This window comes from Rhincodon typus, chromosome 10, assembly GCF_021869965.1.
Source record: "Rhincodon typus isolate 14 chromosome 10, sRhiTyp1.1, whole genome shotgun sequence".
NCBI classification, from domain to species: Eukaryota; Metazoa; Chordata; class Chondrichthyes; order Orectolobiformes; family Rhincodontidae; genus Rhincodon; species Rhincodon typus.
Window position 1 is genome coordinate 71,067,692 of NC_063341.1, and position 23,327 is coordinate 71,091,018.

A 23,327-nucleotide genomic window follows, 5' to 3' on the forward strand; every position below is an offset into this window, starting at 1 on the left:
TCCCCTCCCCCTACTGCATCCCAAAACCAGCCCAGCTCGTCCCCGCCTCCCTAACCTGTCCTTCCTCCCACCTATCCCCTCCTCCCACCTCAAGCCCCACCCCCATCTCCTACCTACTAACCTCATCCCACCCCCTTGACCTGTCCGTCCTCCCTGGACTGATCTATCTCCTCCCTACCTCCCCACCTACACTCACCTTTACTGGCTCCATCCCCGCCTCTTTGACCTGTCTGTTTCCTCTCCACCTATCTTCTCCTCTATCCATCTTCTACCCGCCTCCCCCCTCTCCCTATTTATTTCAGAACCCCCTTCCCCTCCCCCATTTCTGATGAAGAGTCTAGGCCCGAAACGTCAGCCTTCCTGCTCCTACGATGCTGCTTGGCCTGCTGTGTTCATCCAGCTCTACACCTTGTTGTCTCGCTGCCAAGAATTAGTCTGGCAAACCTTTGGAGCACTCATTCTATAGAAAATATATTCTTTTTTAGGTAAGGGGACCATGTCTGTACATAAATACTCCAAGTGCAGTCTCACTAAGGTTCCATAGAACTGAAGCAAGAATTCTTGACTCCTGTACACAAATCTGCTTGTGATAAAGGCTAACACATAAATTCACTTTTCTAACTGCTTGCTGTACTTGCATATTAGCTTTCGCTGACTTATGAACAAGAACACCCATTTCGCTTTGGACTTTCCAATCCCTCACTACCAAAGTACTCTGCACTCTGTTCTTCCTACCAATGTGGATATGCAAATTATATTCTGTCTGCAATGTTCTTATCCACTCACTTGAAGCCTCTTTGTATTCGACACAACATACATTCTTATTCATTTTAAAACAACCACAAATTTGGAAATTTCTTTTTAATTCATTCTTGGGACGTGAGGATCGCTGGATGGGCCAACGTTTATTGTCATCCCTAGTTGTCCTCGAGGTGGTGATGGTGAGCTGCCTTCTTGAACCGTTGTAGTCCATGTGTTGTAGGTTGGCCCACAATGCCCTTAGGGAGGGAATTCTATGATTTTGACTCAATGACAATGACAGCGAAGGAACGGCAATATATTTCCAAGTCAGGATAGGGAGTGGCTTGAAGGGGACCTTGCAGGTGGTGATATTCCCATGTCTCTGCTGCCCTTGTTCTTCTAGATAGAACTGGTCACGGGATTGGAAGGTGCTGTTTGAGGATATTTGGTGAATTTCTGCAGTGCATCTTGCAGATATACACACTGCTGCTACTGAGCATTGGTGGTGGAGGGAGTGGATGCTTGTGGATGTAGTGCCAATCAAGCGGGCTGCTTTGTCCTGGATGGTGTCAAGCTTCTTGAGTGTTGGAGCTGCACCCATCCAGGCAGGTGGGGAGTATTCCATCACACTGCTGATTATTAAATATTAAGTATTATAATTAGTGCCCATTATCTAAATTATTGATAATGAAGAGTTGAGGGCTTTCTGGTGCCCCCACTAGACACAGCCAGTCAACCTCTGAAAATGACCAGTTTATTCCTACACTATTTTCTTTCCATTAACCAATACTCAATCCATGCTAGTATATTACCCCCTACCCCATGCACTTTGTTCACTAATTCCCTGTTTGGTACTACATTGAAAGCGCTCAGAAAATCCAAAAGCACCACATTTGTTGGTTGATCTATATTTAATCTGCCAGCAACATGCACAAAACATCTGATGTATCACAAATGATTTCCCATTCATAAATCCACGTTCACACTGCCCAATCAATCAGATCAGCTAATTCAATTTAATCATTTTTCAAGTGTCCAGTTGTTATTCTTTTTCCCAGATTCATGTATTTTTCCTTCTAGAGGGGTCAGGCTACAAGGTCTGTAGCTCCCAATATTCTTTCTTTCCTTTCTTAAACAGTGGGTTACATTTGCAACTGTCTAACATGTTGGCATCATTGCAAAATATTTCAGAAATAATTTTGAAAGATGATTACTAATGCATTCACTCTCTCTATCGTCACTACTTTTTTTTTTAAAGAATCTTCCGGGAATCCTTATATTCTAATAAACTTCAAGAGGGCTCAAAAACTGCCAATGTAACATCTTTATTGAGAAAGGGAAGGAAGCAAGAAAACAGACTAATTAGCTTCTGTAATTGTGGAAAATGTTAGAGTTATTATAAAGGATGTAACAGCAGGGCATTTAGAAATACATAATATGATCAAGCAGAGTCAGCTGGAATACTGGAATATAGTTCTGGGCCCCTTATGCAAGGAACGATATACTGAGGCAGTTCAAAGCAGGCTCGCGAAGCTGATACCGGGATGGGAGGGCCGTTATATGCGTGTGCGTGTGCTGGTTGGGCCAGAGCCATTAAAATTTAGAAGAATGAGAGGTGGCCTTATTGAGGCATAGAAGATTCTTAAGGGGCTTGACAGGGTAGCTGTGTTAAGATTGTTTACCCTTGTGAAAGAGTCTAGGACCAGACGACATAATCTCAGAGTATAAGGGGTTGCCTATTTAAAACATACAAGGAAAAACTTCTTCTCCCAGAAAGTGGTGAATCCGTGGAATTCTCTACTAGAGGGTCGTCATCAGGAAGGGTAGTTAAGTATATTCAAAGTTGAGGTAGATTTTTATTCAATAAAGGAATCAAGAGCTATGAGGAAAAGGCAGGTAAGTGGAGTTGAGGGTTATTAGATCAGCCACAATCTCATTGAATGGTGGAGCCGATTCAATGGGCCGAATGGCCTACTTTTGCTCCCGTGTCTTAACCCAGAGGATTGACCATGTAGCTCATCAGGTACAGGGAATTTTTCAACTGTCAGTTTTCATTCATTTCTCCAGTACTTTCTTTTTAAACTGACTTCAATTTATTTCAGCTTCTTATTCTCACTAGTTCATTGGATTTCTATTATTTTGGAGAGATTTCTTCAAATCTTCCTCCATGAAGACAGACACAAAGTAATTATTTAACATTCCTGCCATTTCTCATTACAAGTTCCTGTCTCTGGCTGTAATGGATCCATATGTACCTTTGCTAATCTTTTCCTTTTTACATATCGAAAGATGCTTTCACAGTGTTTTTTGATCTCTTCCTAGATTACACTCATATTCTATTCTCCTATCCTTGAGCCTCTTTTGCCGAACTCTTAAAATGTTCCAGCTTGCTACTTTTTTGGCAACTTTACGAACCTCTTCATTTGATATTATACAATCTTTAACTTCCTGGTTGACTCACTTTCTTCTGTGTTTTTGTAACTTGAAGAAATGTGAGTTTGTGGTAAGCCATGTATTAATTCATTACACACCACATTTTAATGTATTTTCTCAGTCTGCCAGATTGAATTTTTCCATCACACCTCAATTGTTCCCCTTGTTTGGATTTAAGACCTTGGATGAACTACACAGCTTTCAAACGTAATGGAAAATTCTACCACATCATGGTCACTCTTCTGTAAAGGTTGTTTTACACCAAGATCATTAATTGGCCTTTTCTCAGCATGCAATACAAGATGTAAAATAGAAACAAAAACAGAAATTGCTGGAAAAGCTCAGCAGGTCTGGTAGCACCTGTGGAGAGAAATCAAGGTTAACATTTCGGGTTAAGTGACCCTTCCTCAGTGCTGTAAAATAGTCTGCTCCCTACTTGGTTCCTCAACACAGCTCTAGAAATCCACAGCATTGAGATGCTCTTTAAACACAACCAATCTACATGTAGACAGAAGTCACCCATGTTTACTGCATTACCTTTGTTACATACATCCTGAATTTCCTGATTTTTATCTGGCCCTACATTACCACTATAGTTAGAATCGTAGAAATGTACAGTATGGAAACAGGCCCTTTGGTCCAACTAGTCATTGCCAACCAGATATTCTAAAAACTTATCTAGTCCTATTTGCCAGCATTTGGCCCATATTCCTCTAAACCCTTCCTATTCATATAGCCATCCAGATGCCTTTTAAATGTTGTGACTGTACCCATCTCCACCACTTCCTCTGGCAGCTCCTTGCATACACATACCACTCTCAGCGCGACTCTGACCAACTTTTCTTCCTCTGTGCTGTTTCTCAGCTCCACTCGACAGATTCTACATCTTGCTCTTCCTCTCCAAGGTCCTGTCTCACAAATATATCGATCACATCCCTTATTATCAGTGCTACCTGACTTCCTTTTGCTTTTTGTTGGTCCTTCCCAAATATAAAATATGCTGGAAGATTCAATTTCCAGCCTTGGGTACACTGCCAGCCATATTTCCATAACGGCAAATTAGATTATACCCATTTACTTCTATCTTGGCCATCAACTCAGCTATCCTGTTGCCAATGCTGCGTACATTCAGATAATGCTAACAGCCCAGAATTAAAGGCACTATGTCGTATTTTGACTCTATTCAACGTTAGCATTTCTTTCTGCTGAGTTCCACTTTCTTTTACAACTTTCCTACCAAAGCTCTCCTTTACTGAGATTTACTTTATATCATATCTGAATCTGTTGCAGACTGATAGTAAATGATTGCCCTGATTATTTATATTTATTCAACAATTTCACTGTGATATCACAGGACCACGTCCAGGTTGACAGGCCTGTTGTCCTTTCTCATGCAGTAATGCTTGTGTACACAATGCATGTATACACAGACACAGGCTTGCAGGACCAGCAGAGATACCTCCCCCACCACAACATCCAATTCCTCAGCTGAAAGCATCAAGGACAAAACCTCCATGCAAGAATCAGCTAATTAAGTACAGCTCATTGAACTAGAGAAATACCCACAAGTGTATGGCTCAGTTACTCACTGAGTAATCAATAAAGCTTGTGTGGGAATCGTTGGGCAAATGGAACACTTTGAAGCCAATCAATGATTTTTCAGAGATATCTACATCAAATACAAATTACAATAATGGGTACTACCTATGCTTGCACTTTAGTTATTGGCTTCTTTCACAGCCCATGTAAGAATCAATGTCAAAATGCATCATTCTAATTTCTGGTTTATGATACATTACCAACGTGTCAGATTAGGAGTATTTGAGATCTAAAATCTGTTTTAAAAATCACATTTTGAAGTAATAAATGAATTCCAAGTTGGCCAAGGTGCTGCCTTAAACATGGGGCTGAGACCCAAGCAGACTGCGATCTGCCAGGCTCTAATGCAGCACCCAATTACACAGGCTCTAATTCTGAATCTCAGACCAAGAGGAAGTGTGTTAGCACTTCTTCAGTCATTCAAGCTTTGCACAGGCTATCCCTAACCTAACCCATCCTTCTCTGGAAGCTTCCCAGCACCCACTCCACCAAACAGGTTTGCTCATTAAGAAAATGAGCTGTAGAAGTAATCGGCCTCTGCGAGAGGGGTACAAGCAGGTTATACAGAGATTTTGATAGGTTAGGTAAGTGGGCAAATGGAGTACAATGTGATAAAATGTGAAGTTCTTTATTTTGGAAGGGAGAACAAAACAGCAATGTATTATTTAAATGGAGAGAAATTGCAGAAAGCTGCAACCCCAATGGTACTTCAGGGTACTTATGCACAGAATGACAAAGCTAGCACACAGGTAAACAGGAAGGTTAATGGAATGTTGGGCCTAATTTCATACAGGGTGGAGTACAAGAATGGGGAAGTCTTACTGCAACTCTACAAAGTGCTGGTGTGACTACATGTAGAGTACTGCGAGCAGTTTTGGTCCCCTTATTTAAGGAAAGATGTTATTTCACTGGAGTCAGTTCAGAGAAGGTTCACTAGGATGATCCCTGGTATGGAGAGACTGTCTTATGAGCAAAGGTTAAACAGGTTGGGACTCTACTCACTGGATTTTAGAAGACTGAGAGGTGATCTCATTGAGACATAAAGGATTCTTTAGGGACTTGACAGGGTAAATGCTGAGAGGACGGAAGAGCAGGCTCAAGGGGCTGAATAGCTGACTCTTGTTCCTATTTCTTATGGTCTTAACAAGTGCTCAATTGGTTGTAAAGTGCTTTGGGATGTTTGATGGTTGTGAAATACACTGTAGAAAATGCAAGACTTGTGGTCTTCGCATCAGGAGGGTATTTTGACATTAATGCAATGCCACCAGTTCCAGATGTCGTATGGTTAGACGAAACCTGTCTGATGGTATGGTCAATGACGAAGGTCACAGGTCATCTGACTGGACTTGGTAAGTCCGGCAGGTATCCTCGGACAAAACTAACAGGGGAGAGCATTTGACCCAGCACCAGCTCTTTGAAAAAAACTATTCAACTAGTCACGTTGCCTTGTACTTTCCCCAAGGCTCTGCAAAAATTCTTCCCAGGTATTTATCCAATTTCCTTTCAGCAAAGACTGAATGGGGACATGACTGAAGTACAGAAAATTATGAGAGGCACCAATAGGGTAGAAAGAAATGTTTCGCCTCAGCAGACGGATCAATGACCGGGGGGATAGATTGACAGTTCGGGGCAGAAGGTTTAGGAGAGATGAAGAAAATATTTTTTTCCTCCAGAGATATCTGGAACCTACGAGGGTGGTAGAGGTGGGTCCTCTCACAACATTTAAGTAGCAGTTAGAGGGACACTTGCACCAGCGCACAGCATCCAAGGTTACAGACTAAATGCTGGAAAATGGAATTACAGTAGATAGGTCTTGATGACACAATATGCTTTCTGTTCTTAAAAAAACCATCTCTATGACAAAGTTACTACTAAGTCTGTATCCACCTGCTTTTCAGGCAACAGACTGCCATTCATCACAACAGATCAACATGTAAACAAATATTCTCATCTGCCACCTCCCCCCCTCAGTTCATCAGCCACGAGACATTCCCCCAAGCCAAGTCGAAGTTGTTTAGGAAAATTACAAAACCCAAAGCAGTAACCATTGGGAACATCTCTGCAAACTATCTCCCAGTCAGAGGGACAATACCTTCACTCCATGTTATTAACTCCATTCCACAGCCCTACAGCCACCTTCTCCTTAACCTCAATCTTCCCACCTTCTTTACATGCCTCCTGTGTTAATTACCAGAATTTGAATTTAATACATCCAAGCTGGCTCTCCTTTATTTTCCCATACCTTTCCAAAGAAAAGTTAGTTTTGCTCCTGGTAAAGTTCTCCAGAAATTTTCCATGCAGGCTGACTGGATATATACTATGAGAATTTCACACTCCCTTACGATGTTTTATCCAAGATTCCGCTGACAGTGCTGTACTGTATGTCTGAAATCCAGTGTCTAAACATGGAAATATTTGTGGCCAACCCTGCATGTGTATGCTGAAATTTGCAGCCAATTCACATGCTTTTGCTAATATTTGGGGCTGTTCTTAGGAGTGTATTAATATTTGCAGCCACTCACACACACTTATATTTGGAATACACTGTATTAGGAGAGAGTGATTGTGGTTACAAGACCATCATTGCTGGCAGTGCTAAGAATAATCTCATGTTAAGAATTAACACAAGAGACAGATCTTGACGCAAAGACATTATTGGCATAACGTTAAAGAATATCGACTTCAGTGAAATGCTTTTTTACTTCAGCGCATACGCAGTGCCAAAAGCAACTGGAGCCTGTTATAGCCAACACCTAAGGGAGATTACTTGGTCACTTATTCTGTTATCTGTTCGAGTTTGCCTTTGTACAAGGTGACTGCCATATTTTTTATACTGATTGTAACTGCAGCTTCAAAAGTACTCAGAAGCACCAAACATTTTATGATTTCCCCAAGTCACGAACGGCGCTATACAAATCCAAGCCTCCCATTTCACTTAACATTAAATTTTTTACAACTTTCTGGGCAGCCCTTCTCATGTCTCCCTGTAGAACTTGTAAAGTCACTTTCTTGTCTCACTTTTAGTTACATACCGATTAATATGGTGTCACAAATGTTTAGTCTAGATCCGTTGGACTTAGTAAATGCACTCACCCTGCACGTGAAGTGCTTTACTTTCAAGCTATCCAAGCAATCACCCTTTAAGTGTCAAACAAAATGAAAATGTGAAAGCGTTTTCTTTTGACCTGGAATCAAATATGTACAGGAATTGAAGATCTGTGCATTTCTGTTAACAAATGGCGATTGTACTCAAGATGGCCTCAGAACGGATAAGGGCCACCTTCCCACAAGTAATACCCAAGAAATAGTTTTAAAAGGGTTAGTTAAATTTCACAGCTAGATATCAGAACCATGTACCTCAGATTTTCTGAAATAAATGCTATGTGGGAACCAACAGTATTGATGAGTTTATAGCGCTATAGCATTAACTACTGGCAGTGGGAAGACAAAACCAGTTTAAGTCAATACTTCTGTTGGAATTTCAAAGTTTTGTTTTGAACTGACAGACAGTAGCACACCACCCATACTAAAGGCATTGCAATAGGAAAGAGAATTGCAATGCATGCCAGCAGTGCCAAGCTCATACAAAATATATGTAATATTTTTATGCCAACTTTCAAAACATTGCAAGTACATTACAGGATATAAACCTTCCTTTTGATTGCATTCTTTGGTTGATTTCACCAGTGCCCGGACATTCATTTCAAAGTAACAAATTCATACACCTGACCGAAGCCATAGATTCGCTGTAGCACAGGTGGTCGCATGGTCCTTTGGCTCTCTGCAGAACAATCCAATTATCTGATTTTCCACTTCTTTACCTGTAATCCCGCAAGTTTAGCTCCCTTAAGTGTCCATCTAATTTATTTGAAATCTTTTATCGTCAATTCCATCTATTTATCTGCCAATTTTGTTAACCCATATCCTGTCACAACCAACCAATACCATCCACACTGTATGCTGCACCTCCAAGTTTCACAAAGGAAAATTTTTAGATTTTACACTGTATTTCAATATAAAAGACCTTTCTAAATAAACATTTCAAAACAGCAATAATACTAAACACGATTGACTATTCTCCTCCAGTCTGAAACACACAATTACCATGATTTGCTACTTTCTGACCAAGCCAGATTTTTATCAAAGCTGACAGACTCTCTGTGCTATGAACCTCTATTTTGTTAACCAACCTTTAATACAGTATTTTGTCAAATGCTTTTTTTAACTTCTACATAGATAGCATCCTCCACATTCCCCTCATCATTGTTCCTGATGTTACGGGTTTTTCTTAATCCTCAACTAAAGTCACTTAAAGAGATCATCTGATCATTACCTCCTTGTTGCTCATGGGAGCTCACTCTGCGTAAGCTGCCATGATCACTACACAACAACAGGGACAATAACTGCAAATGTACTTTATAACTTGCACAATGTTTTGGGACATGAGTGAGACTATAAACAAAGAAGTTCTTCCATTCTGAGCAGCATCTACGTCATCAGGATAGACTATAAGATGCAGCAGCAGAAGTCGGCCATTCAATCTATCCAGTCCGCACTGCAATTCAATGTGATCATGGCAGATCTCATAAATCCTCAAGTCCAATTTCCTGCCTTTACCCATCGCTCTCGATTTCCCTTCCTGCTTAAAAATTTGTCTCTCTCAGCTGGAATATACTTAACAACATAGCCTCAAGAGCCCTCTGCCAAAAATAATTCAACAGATTCATTACCCTCAAAAAATTTCTGTCATCTGTCTTAAACTGGTGACCCCTTTATCTGAGATTATGCCCTCTTGTCCTAGACTCTCCCGCAAGGGGAAAACAAACTTTCCACTTCTATGAAGCATTGTGTGCATTGCTGGCTGAATCTGAAAAAGTTAAAATCTCTACTGAAGTCCATTGCGTACCAACTGGCTACCAAGGCAAGATCACTCAGCGTAAGGAAAACTCACTTGAAGTTACATATCATTGACAGGTTGGATTTTTCTAAAAAAGCACGATCAGAAATGTATTTTTCAATCTATTTACGCAATGCATCACTTTTCCACCAAGAAACACACAAATCCTATAAACTAATTCCTTATTATGTAGCAAAACTCAGGGAACATAATTTGTCTCAGATATAAATAAAAGGATTAATATTGTAATGCAACAATACACTTTGATTTCATACTGATTACTTTGGGGCCCTCCATTATTCCAGCCAAGAATTATTGGTATAAAACAGCATTTGTCACATTAAAACCAAGAAAATCAGGTCCCACACTTTCTTTCAGTAATTTTCACATCCATAAACACATTCTGATATTTTTAATAATAACCACCACAATCGCTCCTTTTAGCCACATTCCATGAGATGGACTCAGGGACAAATTGCTTGCAGTAAATCATTATGATCACACATTCATTGCTTTTCAATGGTTCTGCAGCTTTTGGATTGATATGGTGCTGCACATTATTCTGCCTTCAACAGAGCGATTGCAGGCCCCACTATCTCCAGGAACTCAGCCTGCAGGTTATACTGCAAGCGGTGAGCAAATTGCTTTGGCACCGATATCCTGACTGCAAACCAGAACAAAATCTGTGACAAATGATTGCTAACACTTGTCGAGAATGCTTCAACCAGATTTTGTTCCACCAAAACTTACTTGAAACGGCTGAGTTTAGAGGGACTGCAAAATGACAGGGAGAGAAAGCATGCATTGTGAGAACAGATAAAATCTGACATTTCTTTTTGTTCCTTTTGTGAAACAAACAGATGTTATGGTTACCATGGTTACACATACTCTTTGTTGTGTTTCAGTGCCACATGATCCGATTCAAAGTAGTATACATCAGGCTCTTCTTCCTCCTCTTCCCGAGATTGCTGGCTGCTGCTCTCCCTGCTCACAGACAAGTGTCCTCTGTCTGAGCCACGCTCATGAGAAGGTGAATCGGGCACATTGCCACTGAAACCTTCTCCAGCCCCGTCCTGGGGCAGCTCTCCTTTAGCCTGAGAGTTGCCCTCTTCCAATTTCACACAGTGCTCATTGTCTGCAGCCACTACTGCTCCTCCACTCTTTACACATTCATGAAGACTGAGAGATTTCTCTTCTGCCTGCCCACTGTCCCTGGAGGGTGAACCTATCTTTTGAGAGCTGCACTTGTTACCTGCAGCCCGTCTGGGGGAAGTTCTCAGTGCATATCTGTGTTCTTGAGGTTCAAGCAAGGGACCAGGTCCAGAGTCCAGCACTGCAGTAGGGTCAGGCACCCCTGAGATCTGTTCAACATCCTGAGCAGCATCAATACTGCAACTGGCATTTTCAAAACACTGTTCCTTTGACTGGAACAAACTATATCCCACAACGTCAACCTCTTCCTCAGATTCCCTGATTTGCAATGGGTTTTCAGTTGCTAGGATTGTGGTAGATTGTTGCGACACAGAGTGGCAGTCACTTATTGTCCTGTCGTCTTCCCACTCCGAATCTGTAGAAGGCACATCAGGCTCTGAGCAGGGGGCCGCCTTACTGCCATTAAGCAGCAGCGAGTGACCACCCGAAATGCGGTTTTCAGTTTCTGTTGGTAAAATCGACGCACATGTATCAACAACATCAACACATTTTGGCTTACTGTTCAAATCACGAGGTTCACACTCACTGCACTCCAGAGCAACAGCAGCATCTTTCTCACTGATCCCGTTGGCAGCCTGGTGAGCCGACACCTCTTTCAGCAGCGAAGGGTCGTCACATCCACCATCCAACTCGCTCACCTTTTTGACCTCCCTTTTGTCACAATCATCCAGTAAAAGAAAGCGTCGAGCGCGTTTGAGCTGTGACAAGTCGCCGTCATTGTTTGCAGCTGAGCCTTTTCGCTCAAGCGAAGCCTTTTCATTTTTAACAAGTGACGTTGCATCCTCTGGGCCATCCACGGGTTCTGAGCGGGAGCATCGTTTTACCCGCTTAAAGACAGGCAGTATTGGGTCACAAACGTCCAAAGCTTTTTTCTCGTGATTATCCTTCTCAGAGCACGACAGTCCCCTTTTCCTAGGACTCACCCAGGACTCGCGAGCATTGTGCTGTTTGCATTCAGTAACCTTACCACCGTTTATGCCCTTCTGTTGCGGTACAGTTTCCTGTTTCTTTTTTGGAGATCGTGACCTCAACTGAGGAAAAGGGGAGGAATCATCAGGGTGAACTATACTCCGATTCCTCAAGGTTCGCCCACAGAAGTTTTCATCCAAACCATTGGAACCAACAGACGATCTTGTAACACGCTGGGATCGAAAAGCAGCCATACTATGGCAGATCCCTACGATATCACCATCATGACTCCCTCATGAGCATCAGTGAAGACAACCTTGAGAATACAAAAGAGATAAAATTAGGCTGGGATACAGAAAACCAACCAACTTAAACACAAATACTACCCAACTGCAAACTGATTTTTAATCAATTATGGCATAATTTAAACAGGTTTTGTTTTCAACTACTCATTATTTTCTCAGCTGAAGCACAGCTATTGGGCAGGAGCTGTTGCTGCATAATCTGCTTTGTCTTTGTTCCAGGAAGTATTTGTGACAGCAACTATTAAATGTTTCAAAGATAAACGTTTAAAGCAGAGGAGGAGCACAGGCAAACTGGAAGACAGCACGAAAGCGTCATTAATTCTGGTGTGATCTACAGAGATCACAACATGACAGGGTAAACACCTACAGTACTGGCATGAAGTGATTTCTGTGCAAATGTCAAATCAAGTTACAGCCAAAAACATGAAATGATTTGGCGTTATACATGACCCATAGCACAGATGTACAAATTGTCTCAACATGAACAGTGGGCCTTGAACAATGAAGAAACAGCAAGAAGCTGTAATTTCAGCAAGTCTTTCTTCCTGTCCAACCATCAGGTGCCTTTTAAACAGCACAAACCTTGAAATAAAAAGACTACTGATCCGTGGACTCATGACTGGACCCATTATTTGGGTGCAAGGAACATTTCTAAGATAGATACTGGTGACAGAGCAAAGAAGAAAATAATTAGATGTTAGGGGAATGATTGTCGACGTTTGAAAGACTGGTACGATCACAGCAAGACTGAAAACCATGGAGTCTGACAATTAAACACCTTTCCACTGACCAATTAAAGAAAGTGGAATAACTTGATTCCCCATTTCCCTTCCCAAAGCTTCCCATCAACCCACAACACTTTCACACAAGATGGCATCCAGGGGAATTATTTCCTAGTCACTGCAAAACGGAACACTAGGCACTGAGCAATAAAGGAACAGGAGTAGAAAATTTAGGCCATTGAGCTTGCTCTGATCCAAAAACAGAAGTTGCTAGAAAAGCTCAGCAGGTCTGGCAGCAACTGTGAAGAAAAAATTAGGAGTTAACGTTTCAGGTCCAGTGACCCTTCCACAGAACTGGTGGACAAGGAAGAAAGGCTGGAACGGAAATCCCATCGGAGACAGGAGCAGAACTTCTACAAGGTGGGCAAAAATCAAATAAATCAAATGCTTGCTCTGATATTCATTCACATCATGGCTCATCTTTACCCACCCACCTGCCTTCGCCGCAAATCCATTTATATCTCATGACCTAATGACCATATCTATTTCAATTTTAAAAGCTCAAATTGTCCCAGAATCCACAGGTTGCTGTGAAAGAGGTAGCTAGCTGTTCCTCTCTCACTGGTCTCTTTACAAAGGAAGTGACTTTACAGAAATGCACAACTATCATCAGCATATACCTCTTTACCTCTCCCTGCAATTCTCATGATCACTGTAAGCACTGACAGCTTTCTGCAGAAGGATTACCAACCTCCTCCAGGGACTCACTACGGTAGCCTTTATCCAAATGAGGAACTTGAGAATTCTCAAGTTCATTGACCAGGCGTTGTTCTGTCTGAACCCACTCATAACCATACACAGAAATTCTTTGTAGCAGGATTCAATAGATTACACTTGGCTTTTTTTTAAAGATGCACTTTCATAGCAGAATGCTGTGCATTCAAGTCCTAATCCAGTGACTCAAGCACAGAGGAACTGCAGCCCAGGCAGAGATGCTACTCTTATGATCAGAATCAGAGGCCTCATCTGCTCTCAGTTGGACTAAAAATAAACTTCTAGCCCTATTTTTAGGAGAATTCTTGTGGTGCATTAGTAGTGTCCCTATTTCTAAGCTAGGAGGCCTGGGTTCAAGACCTTGCTGCTCTAAGAGGTGTGTGATGACATCTCTGTACAGGTTGATTAGAAAATATCTAGCCCCATTTTAAAAAGTGTAAGGATGTCCTTTAGGTATCTTAGTCAAAATATATTCCTCAATTACTGCCTAAAGACATTTGATTTATTTGATTTTTGTTTGTGGTAGATTGTTCCGTGAAAGTGAGTGCAGCGTTTCAAACAATAAAACAGAAATGGTACTGTAAAAGGACATCACCTGTAAAGTAAATAATACAGGCAAAACAAGAAAACTTCAGTGCCCAAGTGTTCTCAATCTAATACTAGGCTTTCTTACAAAAGCACAACAAGGATATGTTGCTATGCTCTGATGTAGCCCTGTGTAGCATTGTATTTACTGGTTGCCAGTCAATATAGACAACAACAGGTCATAACAAAAGGCTACAGTATTGAAATAAAATCTGTAGAAAGCCTTAAAAGGAACGAACACAACTCCCATGAAGGAGCCACAAATACTAAGCTCCTCAGTATTTTATCAACAATGCAAAAAAGCCTGATGAACACCAAACACCCATGTATCAAACAGTACCTATTCAAAATCTTTGATCAACGGCATGTTATTTACACATCCAACACAAATACAGCAGCAATGAAAACACCCTTCCAATCACACAAAGGGCATCAGAAGTTTTTCTTCTATTTATTGATTTAATTGCTGTAACTAAACACCCTTTACATAGCAAATAATTCAATTTGCTTCAGTTTATGGATGCAAACAGTAGTTATGGTTATCTAGCACTGTATTGACACGAGGCTTAAACATCTCATTACTCCGCTGATGTAGTGCAACAGTAAACTTGTTCATGTCCAGAAATACACAATCCTGGGATTGTGAACATCTAATGTACTAATTATGTATTGCTGATACAACTTTCACATAAGCGTAGAGCAGTGTAGGATGCACATTGAGGTAAACAGAAGTTCAGAGCCAAGGTTATAACTTGAGTCTGAGGACCCTCGAGAGATGAAGACCACATCAAGTAAATGGTCAGACAAAGTTTGATCTGCACACCAGATGGAGCATAACTCCAGTTCATTGTCAACCAGGGACTGAAAGTTCACAGCCAGATGTTTTCCAACTCAGAGAAACTTGAAAAAGTAAAAGGAAATGCTGGAAATCAATCATTTACAGGTCTCTCAATTGATAAAGATGGTTTGAGCTTTTTGATCTCTGACCATTTTATAATTACAATACTTTTACCATATCAAAATGTCCCAAGTTGTTGAGTGTTCAAATAAAATCTTATGTTCATTCATGTGGGGCAGGTGACCAAAAGCTTAACCCAAGATATGCAAATGTCAAAGGGCACAGAGTTGAAGTCGCGATCAATCAGGCACAATCTCATTAAATGGAGAAGGCTCAAGGGCCGAATGGCCTGCTCAGAGGATTTAAGCAAGTTCTTAAATTAGGAGACAGGCAGAGAGAGAGTTAAGGAATTAATTCAAAAATTTAAGTCCCAGACATCCAAAAATACAACTGCCAATAACAATCCAAAGGAAATCAGAAACATGCAGTTGGCCAGAAGTGGGGAACACAAAGATCTTAGAACGTTGTTGGCTGGAAGGAGGTCGCAGAGATAGTAAGAAACGTGGCCATGAAGGTGACCTGGAACACAAGATTGAAAATTTTAAAAAACTTGTAGTGATGTCAGAACAGTTGTCCAGCATTTCCTGTCTTTATTTCATAGATCTCTTATCAAAATAAGATTTAAAGTATATAAAGTACTTCATAATTGGTTAGGATTGATGAATGGGGTGTTGTATTTTTGTTACAACAATACACAGCCAGCAGTAGCACTCTGATGTGCCAATCATGCCTCATTTGCCTAAACATAACACACTATAAGTAGTAACGTGGCATAGGAATAACAGTGATGATTGAAATCTCCCAAGTACTCCTTCAAGATGCTGTAGAATCCTAACAGTCATTTATAGATGCTTACACTATTATATGACTTACTAAATTTTTTAAATTGCACTCATTCATTTCAGTAAGCATAGTTTAAGGCAATTGCTTATTGCTTCCCATGCAATGTTACAACTGAATGTAGCTCTAAAAACCCATAAACACAGTTCTGCAAATGCAGTGCATGACCTATTTAAAAACAAACTGGCAAATAATCTGTTACCGTTATTGCAAAAACTGGAACCATGAGTGATATTGTCTTAAATGTGCTGAGTGCAGAAATAATGTAAAGGCTACAACGTGCCAGTGGGACCATCCAAGGATTTTTTGATAGGAATTATCCAAGAAAGATACATTTTCTCAGGGGGATTTACCTAGAGAGTAGCCAAGTCATTCAGGCCAAGAATGTTCCAGGTTTAATCAATGGCATATAATAAATTAGCTGAATCCTGCTGGGGTCAAACAGGAGTCAAGTCAGTTTGGTCAGTTCAGAACGTCATGAGGATATGAAAGATGGTAGGCAAACAGGAGTGAAGTATAAATCAGCTATTTATATTCATTTAGTAAATGAAAATCCCCAAAGTCAAGGCAACAGCCTTCTCATCTGGTAAGCACAGGACGATCAGTTTGTACTTCAGTGTGAATTGGGGTAATACCTCGGTAACGTGCAGTATTCTTTATGTCTAATATTTTCTCCAAGCTATACTTCAGAAAACAATTGCCAAATACAGAGTCAGCAGCTCCCCTCTTTAGTTAGAAGATCACAGGTTAACTTAGTGCTGCAGAAATGTCAGCATGTAACTGAGCTTTGTACTTTGTTGCAATGTCGGATTTGCTATCTTCTGAATCAAGTTTATACCAAGACACATGAATGCATCCTAAAACATCCCTCAACGTACATTAAAAAATAGATTACTGAAACATAAGAGATTCTTAAGCAACTTAGAACATAGAACATTACAGCGTAGTACAGGCCCTCGATGTTGCGCTGACCTGTGAGACCAATCTGAAGCCCATCTAACCTAAACTATTCCATTATCATCCATATGTTTATCCAATGACCATTTAAATGCCCTTAAAGTTGGCGAGTCTACTACTGTTGCAGGCAGGGCATTCCACGCCCTTACTACTCTGAGGAAAGAACCTACCTCTGACATCTGTCCTATATCTATCACCCCTCAATTTAAAAGCGATGTCCCCTCGTGCTAGCCATCACCATCCGAGGAAAAAGGCTCCCACTGTCCACCCTATCTAATCCTCTGATCATCTTGTATGTCTCTATCAAGTCACCTCTTAACCTTCTTCTCTCTAACGAAAACAGCCTCAAGACCCTCAGCCTTTCCTCATAAGACCTTCCCTCCATACCAGGCAACATCCTGGTAAATCTCCTCTGCACCCTTTCCAATGCTTCCACATCCTTCCTATAATGCAGTGACCAGAACCGTACGCAATACTCCAAGTGCGGCCGCACCAGAGTTTTGTACAGCTGCAACATGACCTCATGGCTCCGAAACTCAATCCCTCTACCAATAAAACCTACATACCGTACGCCTTCTTAACAACGCTATCAACCTGGGTGGCAACTTTCAGTGATCTATGCACATGGACACCGAGATCTTTCTGATCATCCACACTACCAAGAATCTTACCATTAGCCCTGTACTCTGTATTCCTGTTACTCCTTCCAAAGTGAATCACCTCACACTTTTCCGCATTAAACTCCATTTGCCACCTCTCAGCCCAGCTCTGCAGCTTATCTATGTCCCTCTGTAACCTGCAACATCCTTCCGCACTATCCACAACTCCATCGACTTTGGTGGCATCCGCAAATTTACTAATCCATTCTTCTACGCCCTCATCCAGGTCATTTATAAAAATGACAAACAGCAGTGGCCCCAAAACAGATCCTTGAGGTACACCACTAGTAAATGAACTCCAGGATGAACATTTCCCATCAACCACCACCCTGTCTTCTTACAGCTCGCCAATTTCTGATCCAAACCGCTAAATCACCCTCAATCCCATGCCTCCGTATTTTCTGCAATAGCCTACCGTGGGGAACCTTATCAAACGCTTTACTGAAATCCATATACACCACATCAACTGCTTTACCCTCATCCACCGGTTTGGTCACCTTCTCAAAGAACTCAATAAGGTTTGTGAGGCACGACCTACCCTTCACAAAACCGTGTTGACTATCCCTAATCAAATTATTCCTATCTCTTATAATCCTTTCCAACACTTTACCCACAACCGAAGTAAGGCTCACTGGTCTATAATTACCAGGGTTGTCTCTACTCCCCTTCTTGAACAAGGGGACAACATTTGCTAGTCTCCAGTCTTCTGGCACTATTCCTGTAGACAATGACGACATAAAGATCAAAGCCAAAAGCTCTGCAATCTCCTCTCTGGCTTCCCAGAGAATCCTAGGATAAATCCCATCCAGCCCAGGGGACTTATCTATTTTCACACCTTCCAGAATTGCTAACACCTCCTCCTTATGAACTTCAATCCCGTCTAGTCTAATAGCCTGTATCACAGTATCCTCCTCGACAACGTTGTCTTTTTCCTGTGTGAATACTGACGAAAAATATTCATTTAGCGCCTCTCCTAAATCTTCGGACTCCACGCACAACTTCCCACTACTGTCCTTGACTGGCCCTAATCTTACTGTAGTCATTCTTTTATTCCTGACATACCTATAGAAAGCTTTAGGGTTTTCCTTGATCCTACCTGCTAAAGACTTTTCATGTCCCCTCCTGGCTCTTCTTAGCTCTCTCTTTAGGTCCTTCCTGGCTAACTTGTAACTCTCAAGCGCCCTAACTGAGCCTTCACGCCTCATCTCTACATAAGCCTCCTTCTTCCTCTTGACAAGAGATTCAACTTCTTTAGTAAACCACGGTTCCCTCACTCGACCACTTCCTCCCTTCCTGACAGATGCAGAAAGGTCATGTTCTCTGGAGTGAGTGCCTAGGACTAAGAGACATAATCACAGAATATAGGTCCATGTATTCAACCTTTTATTCATTCACGGGATGAGGGCATCGCTGGCTAGGCAGCACTTATTGCTGTGGGTCTGGAGTCACATGTAGGCCAGACCAGGTAAGGATGGCAGTTTCCTTCCCTAAAGGACATTAGTGAAGCTGATGGGTTTTTCCAACAATCAGCAATGGATTCATGGTCATCATTAGATTCTTAATTCCAGATATTTACTGAATTCAAATTCCACCATCTGCCGTGGCGGGATTTGAACCCGGGTCCCCAGAACATTATCCGGGTCTCTGGGTTAACAGTCCAGCGATATTACCACTAGGCCATTGTCTTCCCATGACCTCATCGAATGGCAGTGCAGATTTAATGGGCTGAATAGCCTACTTCTGCTTCTCCATCTTATGGTCTTGTTATCTGATGATTATAGGATCCTGCCCATCTCTTCTCGTTGCAGTGATTACACTTTAAAAAGTGCTTGTCTGGGTTTGAAGTGCTTTGGAGGGTCAAGAACGTGAAAGGCACTATAGAAATGTACTTTTTTCTTTCTTTTGTAACACCTGTTCAATGAAAACTTGTAGCAACAACTGTTTGAAAAAAATTTGCTGGTCTTCAAGTAAGCTGAATAATTAGCACAAATCTTAATAAAATGATAACTTGCAAAAGATGGAACATTTTCTTGCAAACAATGATCCACCGTCATCAGAAGTCTTTTTTTTGGTTCTCTGCTCTGCCATTCTCTAGAGAACAGGACACGGCTCTCGTGCTTTATTCTTTCAAATGAGCCCTCCTTGGCTCTCTCTGCCTGGGTTATTGTGGCCATCCCCTGATGTAACATTTACATGGGAAAACACTGAGAAACCAATGATTTACTACTCCTCCTTTAAATATAGAGAACAAACTGGAAAACAACAGGAGAGTAGTTTGCGCAGTAGGAACAATGCTACCATTGTGCAAAGTACATTCTATAATTACATTCACTGGGAAATTAAAAAAAAACATTTAAGACTTGTTGATGTCGCAGCATAAGTAACTGTGAACCTGATTTGGAGAGGATCTTTTAGTTTTTTCTAAAGAAATTAACACCACTATTTTTTTGTGTTAACATTGTCTGCAGCTGATTCTGAACAAAGCAACATGGCAAGTATGAATCAAGGCACAGCAACACAATACACTGTATCAATCTTTAACTGCAAACATGTATAGCGAGTTTCATGTAGGTTCTTCGAGAGTGCACTGGAAATGGAGCAGGAGAGAAGGTGAAGAAGCTCAAACATCAAAGGGATTTCACCCGGAATTTTAAAAGCAGGTCACAGAGCTGATGAGGAATTCCAGAATGAAGGCAAAATGAGAGAGAGCGAGACTGATGAGAAAAATGCCAGTGCCAAAGACAGGCAGACGTACAGTTTGAGGTTAATAGGAATATAAATGGATCTAACAGAAAAAAAACAACTCTTTCATCTCAGTGGGTGTTCATTAGAGAAAAGACCAGTTATCACATGTATATTGATGGCATCCAGTTCTATCTCTGAATCATCATTCTCTTTGGAACATTTTGCAATATTCAAGGCTTATAATAAATTTAATTTAATGGTACCAACAAGTTTATCCATCAAAAACAACATTTGAGTTTGTGCTTCAATATTGTGCAAGTCTTACTCTGAAACTGTTCACCAGAGACAAATCTAAAGCATCAGGTGTAATTCAACTCAGTGTTCTCGCTATTTGAACATATGGTGAGACAACAAAAGTTGGACAGGCAAAATCTATAACTGTGCAAGTTAGAGGTTTTAAATTATATTTATTATAGGGGAGGTGACGGCCTAGTGGTATTATCACTGAACTGTTAATCCAGAGACCCGGATAATGTTCGGGGGACGCAAGTTTGAATCCCGCCACGGCAGATGATGGAATTTGAACTCAATCAATATCTGGAATTAAGAATCTAATGATGACCGTGAATCCATTGTCGATTGTTGGAAAAATCCATCTGGTTCACTAATGTCGTTTAGGGAGGAAACTGCCATCCTTACTTGGTCTGGCCTACATGTGACTCCAGACCCACAGCAATGTGGTTGCCCTCTAGACAATAAATGCTGCCTAGCCAGTGACGCCCTCATCCCATGAATGAATAAAGAAAAAAAAATTCAAGTGGACAAAGTACAAAAGCATTAATATACTACACTTTACTGAATTACTAGTTACCTAGACTGCTCCCTCTTTTTGGTATGCTTGACTTTATGAGTGAAGGAGTTGGGAGGTCATGTTGTGGCTGTACAGGACATTGATTAGGCCATTGATTTGGAATACTGTGTGCATTTCTGATCTCCCTGCTATAAGAAGGATGTTGTGAAACTTGAAAGGGTTCAGAAAACATTTGCAATGATGTTACCAAGGGTTGGAGGATTTGAGCTATAGTGAGAGGCTGAAATGACTGCGGCTATTATCCCTGGAGTGTTGGACGCTGACAGGTGACCTTATAGAGGTTTATAAAATCATGAAGGGCATGGATAGGGTAAATAGTCAAGGTCTTTTCCCCGGGGGGGGGGGGGGGGAGAGTCCAAAACAAGAGGGCATAGGCTTAAGGTGAGAAGGGAAAGATTTAAAAGGGATCTTAGGGGCAACTTTTTCACGCAGAGGGTGGTGAGTGTATGGAATGAGCTGCCAGAGGAAGTGGTGGAGGCTGGCACAATTATAACATTTAAAAGGCATCTGGATGGGTACATGAATAGGAAGAGTTCAGAGGAATATGGGCCAAATGCTGGCAAATGGGACTAGATTTATTTAGGATATCTGGTCAGCATGCACGAGTTGGATCAAAGGGTCTGTTTCTGCGCTGTATATCTCTATGACTCTATGCTGTCTTCAGCATATGCTTGGATTCAAGAATAGTCCCAATAGCAAAAATTTATTTTACTGCCAAGGCTCCCTGCAACTACTGACAACCCCCAGAACTCTCCATAAATAATAGATACACTCTAGAATGGATTATGAAATTCTCCTGTAATTTTTGACACACCATTAATGTCATTGATCCTAAAAGGGCAATATTGGCTCCCAAAGTAACAGTTGTTCATAGTTATTATTAAACATAAATTGAAATAAGCAGCTTCCTTTTCTTAATTAACCTATTTTTCTTATGAACCTATTCAGAGATTTTACTGCCCACCTCTGAAGCAGGTGAGTCTTGAACCCAGGCCTCCTGGTTCAGGGGAAGGGACACTACTACTGCAACACAAGGGGGCCCTACAACAAGCAGCTTCTAAGAAGAAAGCAAATTTCTGACAGCTGGCCAAGAGTTGGGGGTGGGGGTTGGGGGCTCTGAGAGAACAGAGGCAAATGAATCATGCATCTCCTCAGCCTATTGCCTTTCTCTGCAGCAAAGATTGCCAATGCAGAGTGAAACTCCAGAAACACACCACGCAAACTTCAATACACTTAATAACTATAGTGCACAGTATCACTTTCATGAAATAGACAGCTTGCACAAAAATAGGGCACAGTCTTTTTTCAGACCCCCAATTTTGTCAGACTTTACTCTTCATTCCCAAATGCAGTGCATTTCTCATTTTCATTGCATGTCTTCCCTTTCCTGTCTTACAATAACCGATTTCATTTGGATCAACGTTTTTTTTTAAATCCACAACGTACAAAGCACATCACATGAAAACAGGCCCATACCTACCACCCACAGAACTTCAGTAATCCAGCTCAAGTTATCATCAATTCATATTCTGTAATGCCTGAGGTGAAATGAAACGAAACGTAAATGCTTCCTCTGAACACAAGTTCTGGCAGAGCCAAATCTATAATTACAGCTGGATAGTTTCATTTCATGTGAACGAGCAAAAACAACCTTAATTCATTCATTATACTTCACCCCAGGATCTCAATGTCTCTGCACCACCTCCACAAGTTGAAATGTCTGATCTTTAGAAAGTAAAACAAATTGTCAATGAAGTGTTTTTTAAAAAAAATCTCAAACATTTCACCTAACTCTCTAGACAAGGCTTTCAGACCATTGCTAACAAGGCCAAAGAATTTAAAATCTCGATGGATTGACACAAAAAATGTTTGTACTTAGGACACATGACCTTCTAAAGCTGATTTGCAAATTGACCTTCCTAACAGAGTTATAGCTGCACTTAATCTGCATATAACATACCGCTATTTGCAGCCAGACCAAAAATGTTTGGGTAATGCCATTGGTCACGACTAGAGACCAGACTGTTGAAAATGACTGGGATCGATTTTACCTACGTTGCATTACACAATTAGATCCACTCATTGTATTTAAGATACATAATTAATTTGTCTTAGCAACCACCCTCCACTTGCTGCATTCCATTGGAGAAACCATCTTGCTTTTATCACAAGAAGTTGTTGAACTCTGTTTGCTGTAATTCATTGAGGCTTGTAGACTTTGAAAATCTGATGCTGCCTGG

At 41.1% G+C, this 23,327-nt stretch overlaps 1 protein-coding gene across 4 annotated transcripts in view; it reads right to left on the reverse strand.

Annotated features, from left to right (window-relative positions):
* Window positions 1–23,327, reverse strand: part of zzz3 (zinc finger, ZZ-type containing 3) — a 105,179-nt gene that overhangs the window by 62,316 nt on the left and 19,536 nt on the right. For all 4 annotated transcript variants that reach the window (XR_007263075.1, XM_048602149.1, XM_048602147.1 and 1 more), the window contains exon 2: window positions 10,559–12,107. Coding sequence is in view for 3 of the 4 variants with exons in the window: in XM_048602149.1 (XP_048458106.1) it covers window positions 10,559–12,045 (1,487 nt within the window). In the remaining variant the exon portion in view is untranslated. The remainder of the gene's footprint in view (window positions 1–10,558; window positions 12,108–23,327) is intronic.